Consider the following 14681-nt stretch of genomic DNA (forward strand, 5'->3'; position numbering starts at 1 on the left):
GAAAAACAAAGCAGGAACACGACAGCAATCTCCGGGCCATGCTCGACCGCACCAGAAAGAGAGGCATACGACTGTATCCAGATAAATGCCGCATTTGTGTTTCAGAGGTTAGCTACTTTGGCCATAAGCTCAAAGCCAACGGTTTGAAACCAGACCCACTTAAGGTGAAAGCCATCAGAGACATGCCACCGCCAACAAGTGAGGCAGAGCTTGAAACCGTGCTAGGCATGGTCAACTATCTAGCGAGATTTGCACCCAACCTATCTGAGGTGTGTGCACCACTCCGACTACTGCTAAGACAGGACACAGAGTTCATATGGGGCACTATTCATGATAATGCGTTTCAGAAGATGAAAGAGATCATCACAGCGGAGCCAGGGCCAGTGTTGGCTTACTTTGATCCTGAAAAAGAAGTGACACTGCAAGTGGATGCGTCAAAAAACGGCCTGGGTGCAACCATCATGCAGGAAGGAAGACCTGTAGCATATGCATCCAAGCTGCTCACCAGCACAGAGCAAAATTACGCCCAAATCGAGAAGGAGCTGTATGCAGTCCTGTATGGGTGTAAGAGGTTCCATGAGTACCTCTATGGGCGAAACATAACTGTGGAATCAGACCACAAACCGCTAGAGACCATTCTCCGCAAACCCCTAGCCCTTGCTCCACCGCGTTTACAGCGCATGATGCTTGCATTGCAAAAATACAGCTTAACTCTCACCCACAGACCAGGCAAAGAGATCCCTGTAGCCGACACACTGTCGAGAAAGTCCATGGATGAAGAGGACAAGTCTCTATCCGAGGCTATAGAGACACAAGTGCATACTGTCATTAGCACAGCCCCGGTGAGTACTGACAGGCTGGACAACATCAAAATGGAGACAGCTCAGGACGAGCAGCTCTCTAAGCTAAAGCAAGTCATCCGGTCAGGCTGGCCGGAGACACGAAAACGATGTCACCCACTCGTCAGCGATTACTGGAACCACCGTGACGAGATCACAAAAGCCGATGGGATCCTCCTAAAGGGTGAGAAAATAATCATTCCACACAAGCTCAGACCACACATGCTAAAATGCATCCACACAGGACATTTAGGAGTTGAGAAGAGCAAACACAGGGCAAGAGACATAATGTTTTGGCCTGGCATGGGTCAACAGATTGAGGAAACAGTCCAAAGATGTGACATATGCCAAACACATCGTAATGCCAACACCAAAGAACCCATGCTCTCACATGACATTCCAGAGACCCCATGGGAGACTGTAGCAACAGATCTATTCACATGGAACTCTGAGAACTACATCATCATCTGTGACTACCTCAGCAGATACTTTGAAATTGAGCGCCTGCATAACATCACCACAGCCGCTGTCATTCACAAGATGAAAGCGGTGTTTTCTAGGCAAGGAATCGCCCGCCGAGTCATCAGTGATAATGGGCCATGTTACAACTCAAGTGAATTCAAGCAGTTCGCAGAGTCATGGGGTTTACAACACATCACCTCGAGCCCGCATTACCCGCAGAGCAACGGCTTAGCAGAAAAGACTGTTCATTTTATAGACTAGGCTCAGTGCTAGTTGTTTAACTCTGTCCTCCACCTTGAGCCAGCCCACTTTAGAGAAGTGGGTAGGAGTGAGGTGGGATCTGGGGTGGAGGTCTACCAGTAACCTGACTAGCTTGTTCTGAGATGTTTGGAGTTTAGATTTGAGGGTTTTGGAGGTGCTAGGGTACCAGGAGGTGCATGCGTAATCGAAAAAGGGTTGAACGAGAGTTCCCGCCAGAATCCTCAAGGTGCTTTTGTTGACCAGAGAGGAGATTCTGTAGAGAAATCTCGTTCGTTGGTTAACCTTTTTGATTACCTTGGTTGCCATTTTATCACAGGAAAGGTTAGCCTCTAGAATGGAACCTAGGTAGGTGACCTCATCTTTCCTGGTGATAACAATGTCACCCACTTTTATGGTGAAGTCATTGACTTTCTTGAGGTTGATGTGGGACCCAAACAGGATGGATTCTGTTTTACCCAAGTGTATGGATAGCTTGTTGTCAGCGAGCCAGGTGCAAGTTCTACAGAGCTCAGCACTGAGGATTTTCTCCACCTGTGACTTGTCCTTGCCGGATACCAGCAAGGCAGAGTCATCCGCAAACAAAAACAATTCACAGTCGCATGCCGATGACATGTCGTTTATGTATATTAGAAACAGTAAAGGTCCCAATATACTGCCTTGGGGGACTCCACAGCTCACCGAGAGGGGGGGGGGACACGGTGCCGTTCACCTCTACCACCTGCTCCCTCCCCTCCAAGTAAGATTGCATCCAGCTCCATGAGTTTTTGTTAAATCCGATTGCTCTGAGCTTATCCAACAGTATAGTGTGGTTAACGGTGTCAAAGGCCTTCTGATGGTCCAGCATGACCATGCCGCAGTATTTGCCCGCGTCCACCTCATGTTTGATGTGGTCGGTCAGATAGAGAAGGCATGTGTCAGTGGAGTGGTTAGTTCTGAAGCCGGATTGGAATGTGTACATGAGTTTATTAGTGGCAAGGTAACTATCGACCTGTTCATAAACCATTTTTTCCATTACTTTCGAAATGGAACTGAGAATAGAAACAGGTCGGTAGTTGCCAGGTTCCAATTTGCTTCCTTTTTTAAAGAGGGGAGTTACTCTTGCAATCTTAAAATCTTTTGGTTCCTTGCCTTGTGTAATTGATAGGTTTATTATGTGCGTGATGATCGGGGCAATGATGGAGGCAGAGTCCCTGAGGAATCTGGAGGGAATATTATCAAGGCCGGTGGCCTTGTTAGGGTGGAGCGCGCTCAATTTTTTAAACACCTCATCAGCTGTGACCATTTCTAATTTGAAATCATCGTTGGATACTCCTAGCTTTCTGTAGAAGGCTTAAATGTGTTCTACACCAAAGCGACCAGAGTGGTGGGACAGCTTGTTGACAAGGGTTGCGGCTATGCTGGTGAAAAAGATGTTAAGTCTGCTAGCTACCTCCATTTTGTCTGTAATGAGGGAGTCACCCTCCTTGATGCTGATGTTGGTGAGTCTTGTTTTAAGTTTCTGGCTGCAACCAGGAAGCTGGTTGTTGAGAATTTTCCAGAGCTCACGTGGCTTATTTGTGTTTTCCTCTATTTTGTCGTTAATGTAATTTTTTTTTAAGGATTTAGTCAGGTTGGTTGACTTATTTCTTAATTTATTGCATTGCTTTTTGAGAGTTGATAGGAGTAATTTGAGGTTGATATTATTGAGGCAAATGAGGCATAATGATGCAATATGTACATATAGCTAGCCTAAATAGCATGTTAGCATCGATTAGCTTGCAGTCATGCAGTGACCAAATATGTTTGATTAGCACTCCACACAAGTCAATAACATCAACAAAACTCACCTTTGTGTATTCACGCACAACGTTAAAAGTTTGGTGGACAAAATGAGACAGAAAAAGAAGTGGCATAAAACACGTCCTAGAAAGTCAGACAAAGTTATACATGTAAACAAACTAAGGTGAGTTCAAGGACCGCCAAAATTAGTAGGACAAAACGGCGCTCGCCAAATACTCGAATCAGTGAAGCATGTTTAATACAAACAGTGTGCTTTATAACAATTAGGGAGGTTTGTGTCATGTTTGTCCTCCTACAGAAACCATATTTATACAAAAAATATATATTTTTTCCCCTCATCTTTTTCTATTTTTCATCCATTTTTGAAAAAGCTTCAGAGAGCCACTAGGGCGGCGCTAAAGAGCCGCATGCGGCTCTAGAGCCGCGGGTTGCCGACCCCAGGTGTAGGCGGATCGCTGCCCTAAAACTAAAAAAAAAAAAAAAGATTGGAAAGAAGAAAAAAAACAAACCTGTTTTGTAACATTGCACTGCATTAATAAGTTACATTGCGAGATGTTCATTGCTCTTCATTTGTTCCAGAAGTAACACACTTAGTACTGCAGCACTTTTGAATATACTGATGTTATATGGTGTACCGACGTTATTTGCACTGCTAAAGATTTACAGCATATTATGACTCAAATGTTGCGGCTCAGAATTGTGTTTAAGTACCTTAGTTTTTCTGCATGCCATTGATAATCTCCATTTACACATCTTATTTTGTTGAGGGGAGATGTAATGTTTACAGCTGAGACCTTTATTGTGAAAGTGTTCCTTACTGCTGTAACATGATGTATGGCACTTCACTAACCGGAAGTGGAGGAGATGCCGGTGTTCGACCAAGAGGTAAAATAAATAAAGAGCTCCCGGGCTAAACTGAGAATTAAGAGTCCAGTTATTATAAAGATTAGTCTATAATACTTCTCGTGTGTAGCTAATCACAACATGGACCATAGGACAGGACGAAGAAGTCCCGTTAAGAAGCTGTGGAGGCCTAAGATGCTATACTAGTCTGCTGGAAATCCAAAGAAGACGAAGGAGTAAAAAGCAAAATGGCGTTTGACAGAGAAGGCCTAAACGTGGCCACTGGCCATTGTTGATTTTGTATTTGTATTTAGTGCATACATGTACGCATATATGTCGTGTAGTAGATGAAACATTGTTAGTCATTGTTTGTATCCGGATACATTAGTCTGAGCGCACTTGTGCTAGCTTAGCTTGCTAGTTAGCTTAGCTTGTTAGCTGCTAACGCGGACGTTATCAACACATCGCTAAGTAGAGATCAAATGTGAGTGTAAAGTGTTGTGATTGTGTGAAAATGTGCGAAAGAACGATAGCAAAGTATGAGGAGGAACTTTGTCCAACAAAAGAGGAGAAGGAGCGACAACATCAACTACTGGACGCTGTTTTCAAGAAACATCAAGTTGTGTTACACAGAACAGGTTTGTTTACTTCTTACTCTCACATCTTTACTAAATTTATATTTCATTAGTAACACTTTTCTTCAATAGGAAGATGCTTTGTCTTGTGGGGATGATGCAATGCTTTGATTTAGATTCTTCATGAAAACGAGACAGTTTGAGGTTGATGTTCCTCTGTTTGTAACAATGTGTGATTGATTGAAGGAGTTAGGAGAAGTTTGCATAGGAAATGATACAGTTTCATCACGGTACGCATTCACTGCTATTAATAAAGTATATCTGATTCTGATTCTGCTACAAGAAAGCCTGAGCTTGTTTCAGTTGAAATATGTGTTTAAAGGCCTACTGAAATGAATTTTTTTTATTTAAACGGGGATAGCAGATCTATTCTATGTGTCATACTTGATCATTTCGCGATATTGCCATATTTTTGCTGAAAGGATTTAGTATAGAACAACGACGATAAAGATTGCAACTTTTGGTATCTGATAAAAAAAAGGCTTGCACCTACCGGAAGTAGCGTGACGTAGTCAGTTGAACATATACGCAAAGTTCCCTATTGTTTACAATGATGGCCGCATGAAGTGAGAGAGATTCGGACCGAGAAAGCGACAATTTCCCCATTAATTTGAGCGAGGATGAAAGATTTGTGGATGAGTAAAGTGCAAGTGAAGGACTAGTGGGGAGTTGAAGCTATTCAGATAGGGAAGATGCTGTGAGAGCCGGGGGTGACCTGATATTCAGCTGGGAATGACTACAACAGTAAATAAACACAAGACATATATATACTCTATTAGCCACAACACAACCAGGCTTATATTTAATATGCCACAAATTAATCCTGCATAAAAACACCTGCGTGTTTGTTATGCTAGCTCCTAGCTCCTCTGCTAGCTCCTAGCTCCATAGAACACGCCAATACAATTCAAACACCTGATCAACACACACAATCACTCAGCCCAAAAGACCGTTTACCTAACCCAAGGTTCATAAAGCTTATATATTTTTAAAAAGTTACGTACGTGACGCGCACATACGGTCAAGTTATCGAATGTTTAGCAGCCAAGGCTGCATACTCACGGTACCTGATATTCAGCTGGGAATGACTACAACAGTAAATAAACACAAGACATATATATACTCTATTAGCCACAACACAACCAGGCTTATATTTAATATGCCACAAATTAATCCTGCATAATAACACCTGCGTGTTTGTTATGCTAGCTCCTAGCTCCTCTGCTAGCTCCTAGCTCCATAGAACACGCCAATACAATTCAAACACCCGATCAACACACACAATCACTCAGCCCAAAAGACCGTTCACCTAACCCAAGGTTCATAAAGCTTATATATTTTTAAAAAGTTACGTACGTGACGCGCACTTACGGTACGGTACGTGTTATGCTAGCTCCTAGCTCCTCTGCTAGCTCCTAGCTCCATAGAACACGCCAATACAATTCAAACACATGATCAACACACACAATCACTCAGCCCAAAAGACCGTTCACCTAACCCAAGGTTCATAAAGCTTATATATTTTAAAAAAGTTACGTACATACGCAAAAAAAAGCCAAAGCTGCATACTCACAGTAGCACGTCTGCGTCTTTGTCATCCAAATCAAAGTAATCCTGGTAAGAGTCTGTGTTGTCCCAGTTCTCTACAGGCGTCTGTGTATCCAAATCAAAAGTCCTCCTGGTTAGAGTCTCTGTTATCCGAGTTCTTCCATCTTGACTGCATCTTTCGGGAATGTAAACAAAGAAGCGCCGGCTGTGTACTGTTGTGGCTGACTACGTTCGAAAAATACGTCCATTTCGCACCGACAACTTTCTTCTTTGCTTGCTTGGCTTCCTTCTCCATAATGCAATGAACATGATTGAAACAGATTCACGAACACAGATGTCCAGAATACTGTGGAATTATGAAATGAAAACAGAGCTTTTTCATATCGGCTTCAATGTGGAAGGCATACCCGTGTTCGTCGGGCTACGTCACGCGCATACGTCATCCTCAGAGGCGTTTCGAACCGGAAGTTTAGCGGCAAATTTAAAATGTCACTTTATAAGTTAACCCGGCCGTATTGGCATGTGTTATAATGTTAAGATTTCATCATTGATATATAAACTATCAGACTGCGTGGTCGGTAGTAGTGGGTTTCAGTAGGCCTTTAACTCACACAGTACTGCGTTGAAAGTCGACAAAAATACTGCAAGAAAGTAAATGAAAATAAAATAAACTCAAAAGGCTTTGTATATTCCGAGTTACGAGTAGCCCTAACCTGTAATGTCTTTTTCAAAGCAACTTTGAAGGAAATGAGGGATTTACACTTTTTTATGGCTATTGATAGGAAGTTCCACATGTTGGTGGTATAGCAGGCAAGCAAATTAGAACCTTTTTTGGAGTGAAATCTGGGTTGAATGTGATTTGTACAACTACTTCTGGTGTTATAATGGTGAACATATTTTGAAGTATCTAGACAAGTACATGGGTATTTTAGTGGTATGGTGTATCTTGTACACCAGGGGCCGTACTTATCAAGCTTCTTAGAATTACTCCTAAGAAGTCTGCTAAGAGTTGACTTAAGAGTAAATAAATTCTTCGCTGAAAGCTGCACTTAAAAGTTAGTTATCAAGCGTCTTACTCACACTTTCAGCGAAGTGTAGGACTGAATCTTAAGTGTCACACTCAGAGCTGAATTACAACATTACTATGTGCCGTAAACGGAATTTTAGGTGACGTCATTTCTGTGTCCATAGAAATGACCAATCACGGAAGGGAATCCGTTGTTTAAGAATAAAGAAATATCTTGGAAATATTTAAGTGGACAATGGGAGTGTATATTTTGACAATAAACTACAAAATAATACAAAACAAACTAGTCCCCGCCGGCACTCACGCTACCGCTCCCTCTGTTCTCTCGCCCACACACTCACTGACGTCACTCACCTCACGGCCACACACATACGCTACTGTCATAACATTTTCTTTCCAATTCATTAATTAGGCAACTAATTTGAAACTGGTGTGGGTGGCTCTATATATACTAGCCCACTGCAGACACATGCAGAAATCAACAAGGAATCGAAAAGTATTAAATCTGTGACAAAAATAATATCCGCTCTGTCTAAACAATACCGTTTATCAGCTGCTCGTCATCAAAAAAAACAAAACATTGTTCCGTTCCCTGAACGTTCGCGCACGTCTCTCGCCTCAGTGCCATCCCCTGCTGGCAACTCCTAACCACTTAAGACACCTCTGAAGGTCTCTTAAATATCGTGGAGAGTGGGAGTGATTCTTAGACTTAAGAACGTTGATAAAAAGCTTTTATTCTTAAGTTTGAGAGTAGGACTAAATTTCGCAAATTCTCAGGACTTAAGTGTAAAATGGCACTCTAAGAAGCTTGATAAGTACGGCCCCAGACCAACTGCAAGATGTACTCTGTCGGCCACCAAGAGCCTCCCCACGTTAAGGAAATGGTTGGCGGAAAAGTGAGCCTGAGATGGACGGTTGAGTTAAAGCCCAATCATTTTGTTTCAGGGCTTTTAAGGCGTCACAGCACTAACCATGAACTCTGTTGTCAAAGTGGGGTTAATTGAGTGCTTGTGTTAGAGTATTTAGTGTGTTTCTACCCACCAGCGGGGTGATCATACTATGTAAGAACTAGGTATTGATTGATTGATTGAAACTTTTATTAGTAGATTGCACAGTAGAGTACATATTCCGTAAAATTTACCACTAAATGGTAACACCCAAATAAGTTTTTCAACTTGTTTAAGTCGGGTCCACGTTAATCAATTCATGGTACATTGGGTTGTACGGTATACCAGTATTAGTATAATACCGCAATTCTAATTAATCATAGTCGGTACTATACTGCCTCTAAAAAGTACTACTTCTATGATTACATCAATATTTTTTGGCATCACAACATTTTCTTTAGTTTTTTAAACATTTATATTATGTTTACAAACCCAGGAGCTATGTCCCTGGACACATGAGGACTTTGAATATGACCAATGTGTAATCCTTTAACTACTTGGTATCAGATTGATACCCAAATTTGTGGTATCATCCAAAACTAATTTGAAGTATCCAAACAACAGAAGAATAAGTGATTATTGCATTTTAACAGAAGTGTAGATAGAACATGTTAAAACAGAAAATAAGTAGATATTAACAGTAAATGAACAAGTAGATTAATAACCCATTTCCTACCACTTTTCCTTAATAATTTTGACAAAATAATAGAATATAAATGACACAATATGTTACTGCATATGTCAGCAGACTAAATTAGGAGCTTTTGTTTGCTTACTTACTACTAAAAGACAAGTTGTCTTGTATGTTCACTATTTTATTTAAGGACAAACTTGCTATAAGAAACATATGTTTAATGTACCCTAAGATTTTTTGTTAAAACAAAGCCAATAATGCACTTTTATTGTGGTCCCTTTTATTTAGAAAAGTACCAAAATATTGGTATCGGGACAACACTAGTAAGAACAGAATTTGTCGGTTGATTCTTTGACTACCTTAGTAGCCATTTTTTCGAGATTAGTCTCTACGATGCAGCCAAGATAGTTAATCTCATTTTCGTTTGTTATAATATTGTCACCCACTTTGACTGTGAAATTATTTACTTTTCTGAGGTTAGGAATTGACCCAAAGACCTGTGTACTTGCAAGTATCAAGGGTGAGTCTTAAAGTGCCAGTTTGTCATTGAAAGCCTTGCTAGTCTTGGTCTTGAGAATTCTACCTTCGCTTGTTTTGTGGCCGTCAGCCTCGGTTCTATGTTCTTTACGGGTACAGAAAATCATGGAATGATCACTTAAGGCCGCATACAGTAGTTCCACTTGTGGTGATCTTAGACTGGTCAGAAATAACAAAAAGGTCTATGATGGTTTAAAAGGAATCACTCACTCTGGTAGTTTGCTTAATGAGCTAAGTGAGACAATGTTGGTGGCACAGCTTAGTGAAGGTTTTAAAAATAGGTGCATCCTTTCGGGACATATCTGTGTTTCAGTTAGGGATGTCCCGATTCAGGTTTTTGCACTTCCGATCCGATACCGATGTTGTTTTTGCACTTCCGATCCGATACCGATACTGGCCGATACTGGCCTATCCGAGCATGTATTAAAGTTTAAAGTTATTTAGCCTACTTAGTTTTCAGATTCATGTTGAAAAGGGTTTTAGTACTCTTGATAACCACTAGCCAGCTGAATTAGGTGAGTTTGAATAATACACAATGGTTGGTAACAAGAAACTGACCTGTTTATTCAAGTATAAACACAAAATAGACAAAATTATACATGACAAACAGAAATGGCATCATTGAACTAGGGCTGGGCGATATGGCCTTTTTTTAATATTGCAATATTTTAAGGCCATATCGCGATACACGATATATATGTGGATATTTTGCCTTAGCCTTGAATGAACACTTGATGCATATAATCACAGCAGTATGATGATTCTATGTGTCTACATTAAAACATTTTTCTTCATTCTGCATTAATATATGCTACTTTTAAACTTTCATGCAGAGAAGGAAATCACAACTAAAAAAATCACTATTTTTTTTCATACGATGTTGATCTGGAAATGTTTGCCTCGGCATTTTGATGGTGTGGGCGTGCGGCACCGAACATAGATGTTGACATGCGGAGTAAGCACTCTTCATTCTCTAGCAGGGGACTTTTCAAATGATGCTACATATTAGCAGTAATGCTACTTTTTATAGCAACGCTTTTGCTCCACACTTGACAAATTACGGTTGTCTGTTCAACATATTCCAAACCACCGCCAGACGATGAACCCCCTGCTGTTTTTTGGGGGAATTAATTAATTCTTCCTTCATTCGTATTACCACTCGCGCGGCTGCGCTAGCATCACAGCTAATGTTAGCCATGCTGCTATGTGACGTTGCTCACGTGACAGTATGTGACGTATGTAAGAAGGTGCTTTGCTGTCTGTGAGAAGGAGACACAGGAAAGAGCGGGAAGAACCTGTCGTGTAATGCTAGCAGCTAAAATCAACTGCGTGAGAACGTATACTCCAATATCACCATATAGTCCTTTTCTAAATCGGACAGAGACAGCTAACATTTTTACCGGTAACTTTTAATTCACATGGCCGTCTTAATGGTTAGGACACAGACCTGTGGAAGTGTTGAAGGTGTGCTGTAAAATGCGGAACGGAAATTAGGGAGCAGCAGAAAAGTGGAATGTATTATTTAAATCGGTGCATTGGAAAACACGGACCGGAATTTTTTTAAAAACTGGATCTGGATCGGCATTTTCCCATGCCTTGCCGATACGCACTTTTTGGCAAATATCGGCGGCCAATCCGATCCAAATATCGGATCGGGACAACCCTAGTTCCAGTCCCCAAGAAGATGTAAACCAGTATCAACATGTTTACACAAAACTCACACACTCACCAAATACATTTTATACTGTAATCAAATCTAATAATTTCACTTCCTGATTCTGACCTACATGCATCAATAAGTAAAAGTAAACATTTATTTTCAGTAACCAAAGTAGTCAACACTTGATTTATTCAAAGAACATAAATGTGACTGACTTTCCTTCAGCGTATCGTAGATGGTCTCCAATTCCTAAAGAGGAATTATTGATGGAGATACTCCACAAAACACCACATAGTAAAACATGTTTTGGTAAAAGTTCCTTTTTGGCCCAGCCAACAAAATGACCACATAAAAGTATTTTGCATGATGACAAAAACATACCATGAATTAGGGCTGGGCGATATGGCCTTTTTTTAATATCTCGATATTTTTAGGCCATGTCATGATACACGATATATATTGCGATATTTTTTAGATTGTCAGAGACATTTTAAAACAAGCTATTAGTGCACTTTTGTGCATGATGTCACTAAGATGACAAATCAAAACAACACTAAATTAAAGTGCACTTTTTGTACAGAACGCCACTACAATAGTTTAAAAAAAATAAAGTGCACTTTTGTGCATGATGTCACACAAGATATTTCAAAAAGTGTCAAATAAAAATGAGCTGCATAATAGGAAATCAAATAGTGTATGTCCTTTGTTATGTGGTAGGTTCCGGCGGACGTTATCTCCTTCTGTTGTTGACTATTTGTTTCATACGGTGTTGATCTGGAAATGGTTTCTTTGGCATTTTGTGGGTGTGGCACCGAACGGAGATGTTGACATGCGGAGTTTCAAGCACTCTTCATTCTCTGGCAGGTGACTTTTCAAATGATGCTACATATTAGCAGTAATGCTACTTTTTGTAGCATTACGCAGCTATGCTTTTGCCCCACACGTGACTTGACAAATATGTCTGTTCGACATATTCCCGCTTGAAGCCAAACCACCGCCAGACGATGGACCCCCTGCTGTTTTTCTTGGGAATTAATTATCCCTTCATTTGTTACCAGATTGGCACCTTCTTTCTCTCGTGTTACCACTCGCACAACATCTAACGTTACCATGCTGCTACCTCTTTGCTCCGCGAGGCCGTATACGTATGTGACGTATGTAAGAAGGTGCGCTTGTTTAAGTCTCTGTGAGAAGGAGAGACTAGAAAGAGTGACAAGAGCCTGTAGTGTAATGCCCGCAGCTAAATGCAACTGCGTGAGAACGTATATTCGAATATCACAATATAGTCATTTTCTATATCGCACAGAGACAAACCCGCGATATATCGAGTATATCGATATATTGCCCAGCCCTACCATGAATGTTTTTTTAAGTGATTTAGGATTTTTTTTTGTTTCCATGATATTGAAGTTATGGTAATGACTCGGTCTTTACAATACCGTGGATACGTTTAGAGATAAAGTTTAAGTGTCATAGACCGTGTACAGAATAAAATATTTAAACACTTTACATCAGTGAATGTAAAGTTAAGAATGCCTCAATCAATGCTGCCTCGTACTTGTAAAACCTTTTAAAATTGCCCCCTATCAAATTTCCAAGTCTTTTTTTATACTCACTGTACCACTTTTGAATTAATTGTAGTGGCTGGGACAAGAGGAGGTATTTCCTGCGTATTTATTGGTTGTTTTGCTACACACTTTTAACACAACACAGTAAAGAACAGAAATAATGTCATTGTGTTAACAGTGTCAGTCCAAAACTATTTCTATTCTCTCATTATCTTATTTACTTATTTACCCAACAGACGTCCAGCAGCCCCCTCACATTAAAGAGGAAGAGAGGGATCCACAGCCGCCCCACATTAAAGAGGAAGAGGAGGATCCACAGCCGCCCCACATGAAAGAGGAAGAGGAGGAAGTGTGGATCACTCAGGAGGGAGAGTGTCTTCTAGGGCAGGAGGAGAATGATTTCAGCAAGTTTCCACTGACTGTTGTCTCTGTGAAGACTGAAGAGCATGAAGACAAACCACCTGAGTCCTCACAGCTTCATCACAGTCCAAGTAAGCACAACATCCACATATCATTTTATTCTCAGGGCATTCAATCCATCACAACTGGACTGTTCACTTTGTCTTAGAAGACGTTTGTCCTCTCATCCAAGTAGGCTTCATCACTTCATGCTCATAGACTTCAAGTCTTAAATCTAATCACTGGAATTTAGAGGAGATCATTCACAATCATTATAAAAGACATGACGATGGATATACATATATTTTTTTAAATCACATTCTAACTCATAAATGTAAATAAAAGTCCACTTGCAATGGAGCCAATGAGAGGTCCTCTATAACCATCCAAAAAGCGCCAACAATACTCCATTTGCATTTGGTGGCTTGAATACCAACCAAGTATTAGTGATATTGTTATTATAAGTGCTAACGCAGACAAACTATTTATAGCTTGTGTGTCTATGTTGACATCACCGGCTGGTGAGCTCCTTCCTCACCTCTGTGCTGGTGAAAGATTATTCCAGATCATGAATCGTGCCTCTCACCTGGATAGTAGAAGGATGAGGACGTACTCTGACAAGTTGGTACCGTTTGACAGCCAATTTAGCCCCGGCAATGGCGAACGACACAAAAAGACGCTTGGCTTCACCCCCCTTTTCTGTGCGACGATTATGAGTCATTCTTCATCTAAACGGGAATATAACTAGAGTCTATCAGTCTGTGTCATAGTGACAGCAGACCTTGTACAGTAAATGTTTTATTATTATTATTGGCTCTCATGAAGTCTGCAGTGTGTAATATTCAGTGATGTAAAAAAAAAAAGCGAACGTCGTGATGCGTTTTTGAAATGAATGCGCTTATGAGCAAAAATATGTAAATATTACATCTTTTTAAAAATATGCCTGTTACTAAACGACATATATACCTACTGCATGTACATAAAACCTTAATGGAGGTGTTTGGATGCTTTTTAAGTTCTTTGTAGTGCGACTCTAATAGCCTCTATTGTAAGCAGACCTTTGATCACATTTATTTACTATTTAGAATGCATAAAAAAGAAAAATATGTGTTCTTGATAGGCAAAATAAATAAAAGTGCGGTTTCCTTTTAAGTAAAGTGTATTTATTTAGCGCTTTTCTTTAGTGACTCAGAGTGCTTTACATAGTGAAACCCATTATCTAAGTTAAACAGTGTGGGTGGCACTGGGAGCAGGTGGGTAAAGTACCTTGCCCAAGGACACAACGGCAGTGACTAGGATCGAACCTGGAACTGTCCAGTTGCTGGCACGGCCGCTCTACCAACCAAGCCACGCCGGCCTCAGACTGTATTAAAATCTATCAAAATCTCGTAAAAATCGTAAATACATCCTAGAAATGTTTCAATAATTCTATTAAGAATATTTTTATTTAGGAACTTTCTGATGTAACGTGTTTCTATCTACACTTCTGTTCAAATGTAATAATCACTTATTCTTCTCTTTTGTTAAAATGTAATAAGCACT

General features: G+C 40.4%; 1 protein-coding gene across 5 annotated transcripts in view; it reads left to right on the plus strand.

The window, feature by feature from the left end:
• The window catches only part of LOC133664731 (zinc finger protein 431-like), a 129424-nt gene that overhangs the window by 18130 nt on the left and 96613 nt on the right, over positions 1-14681 (plus strand). For 2 of the 5 annotated variants that reach the window (XR_009828612.1, XM_062069592.1), the window contains exon 3: positions 12977-13231. Coding sequence is in view for 4 of the 5 variants with exons in the window: in XM_062069592.1 (XP_061925576.1) it covers positions 12977-13231 (255 nt within the window). In the remaining variant the exon portion in view is untranslated. Of the gene's footprint in view, positions 1-4123; positions 4823-12976; positions 13232-14681 lie in introns of those variants that run through there. The other 3 variants (XM_062069599.1, XM_062069595.1, XM_062069601.1) reach the window with 3 other exon arrangements.

This window comes from Entelurus aequoreus, linkage group LG14 (assembly GCF_033978785.1).
Source record: "Entelurus aequoreus isolate RoL-2023_Sb linkage group LG14, RoL_Eaeq_v1.1, whole genome shotgun sequence".
NCBI classification, from domain to species: domain Eukaryota; kingdom Metazoa; phylum Chordata; class Actinopteri; order Syngnathiformes; family Syngnathidae; genus Entelurus; species Entelurus aequoreus.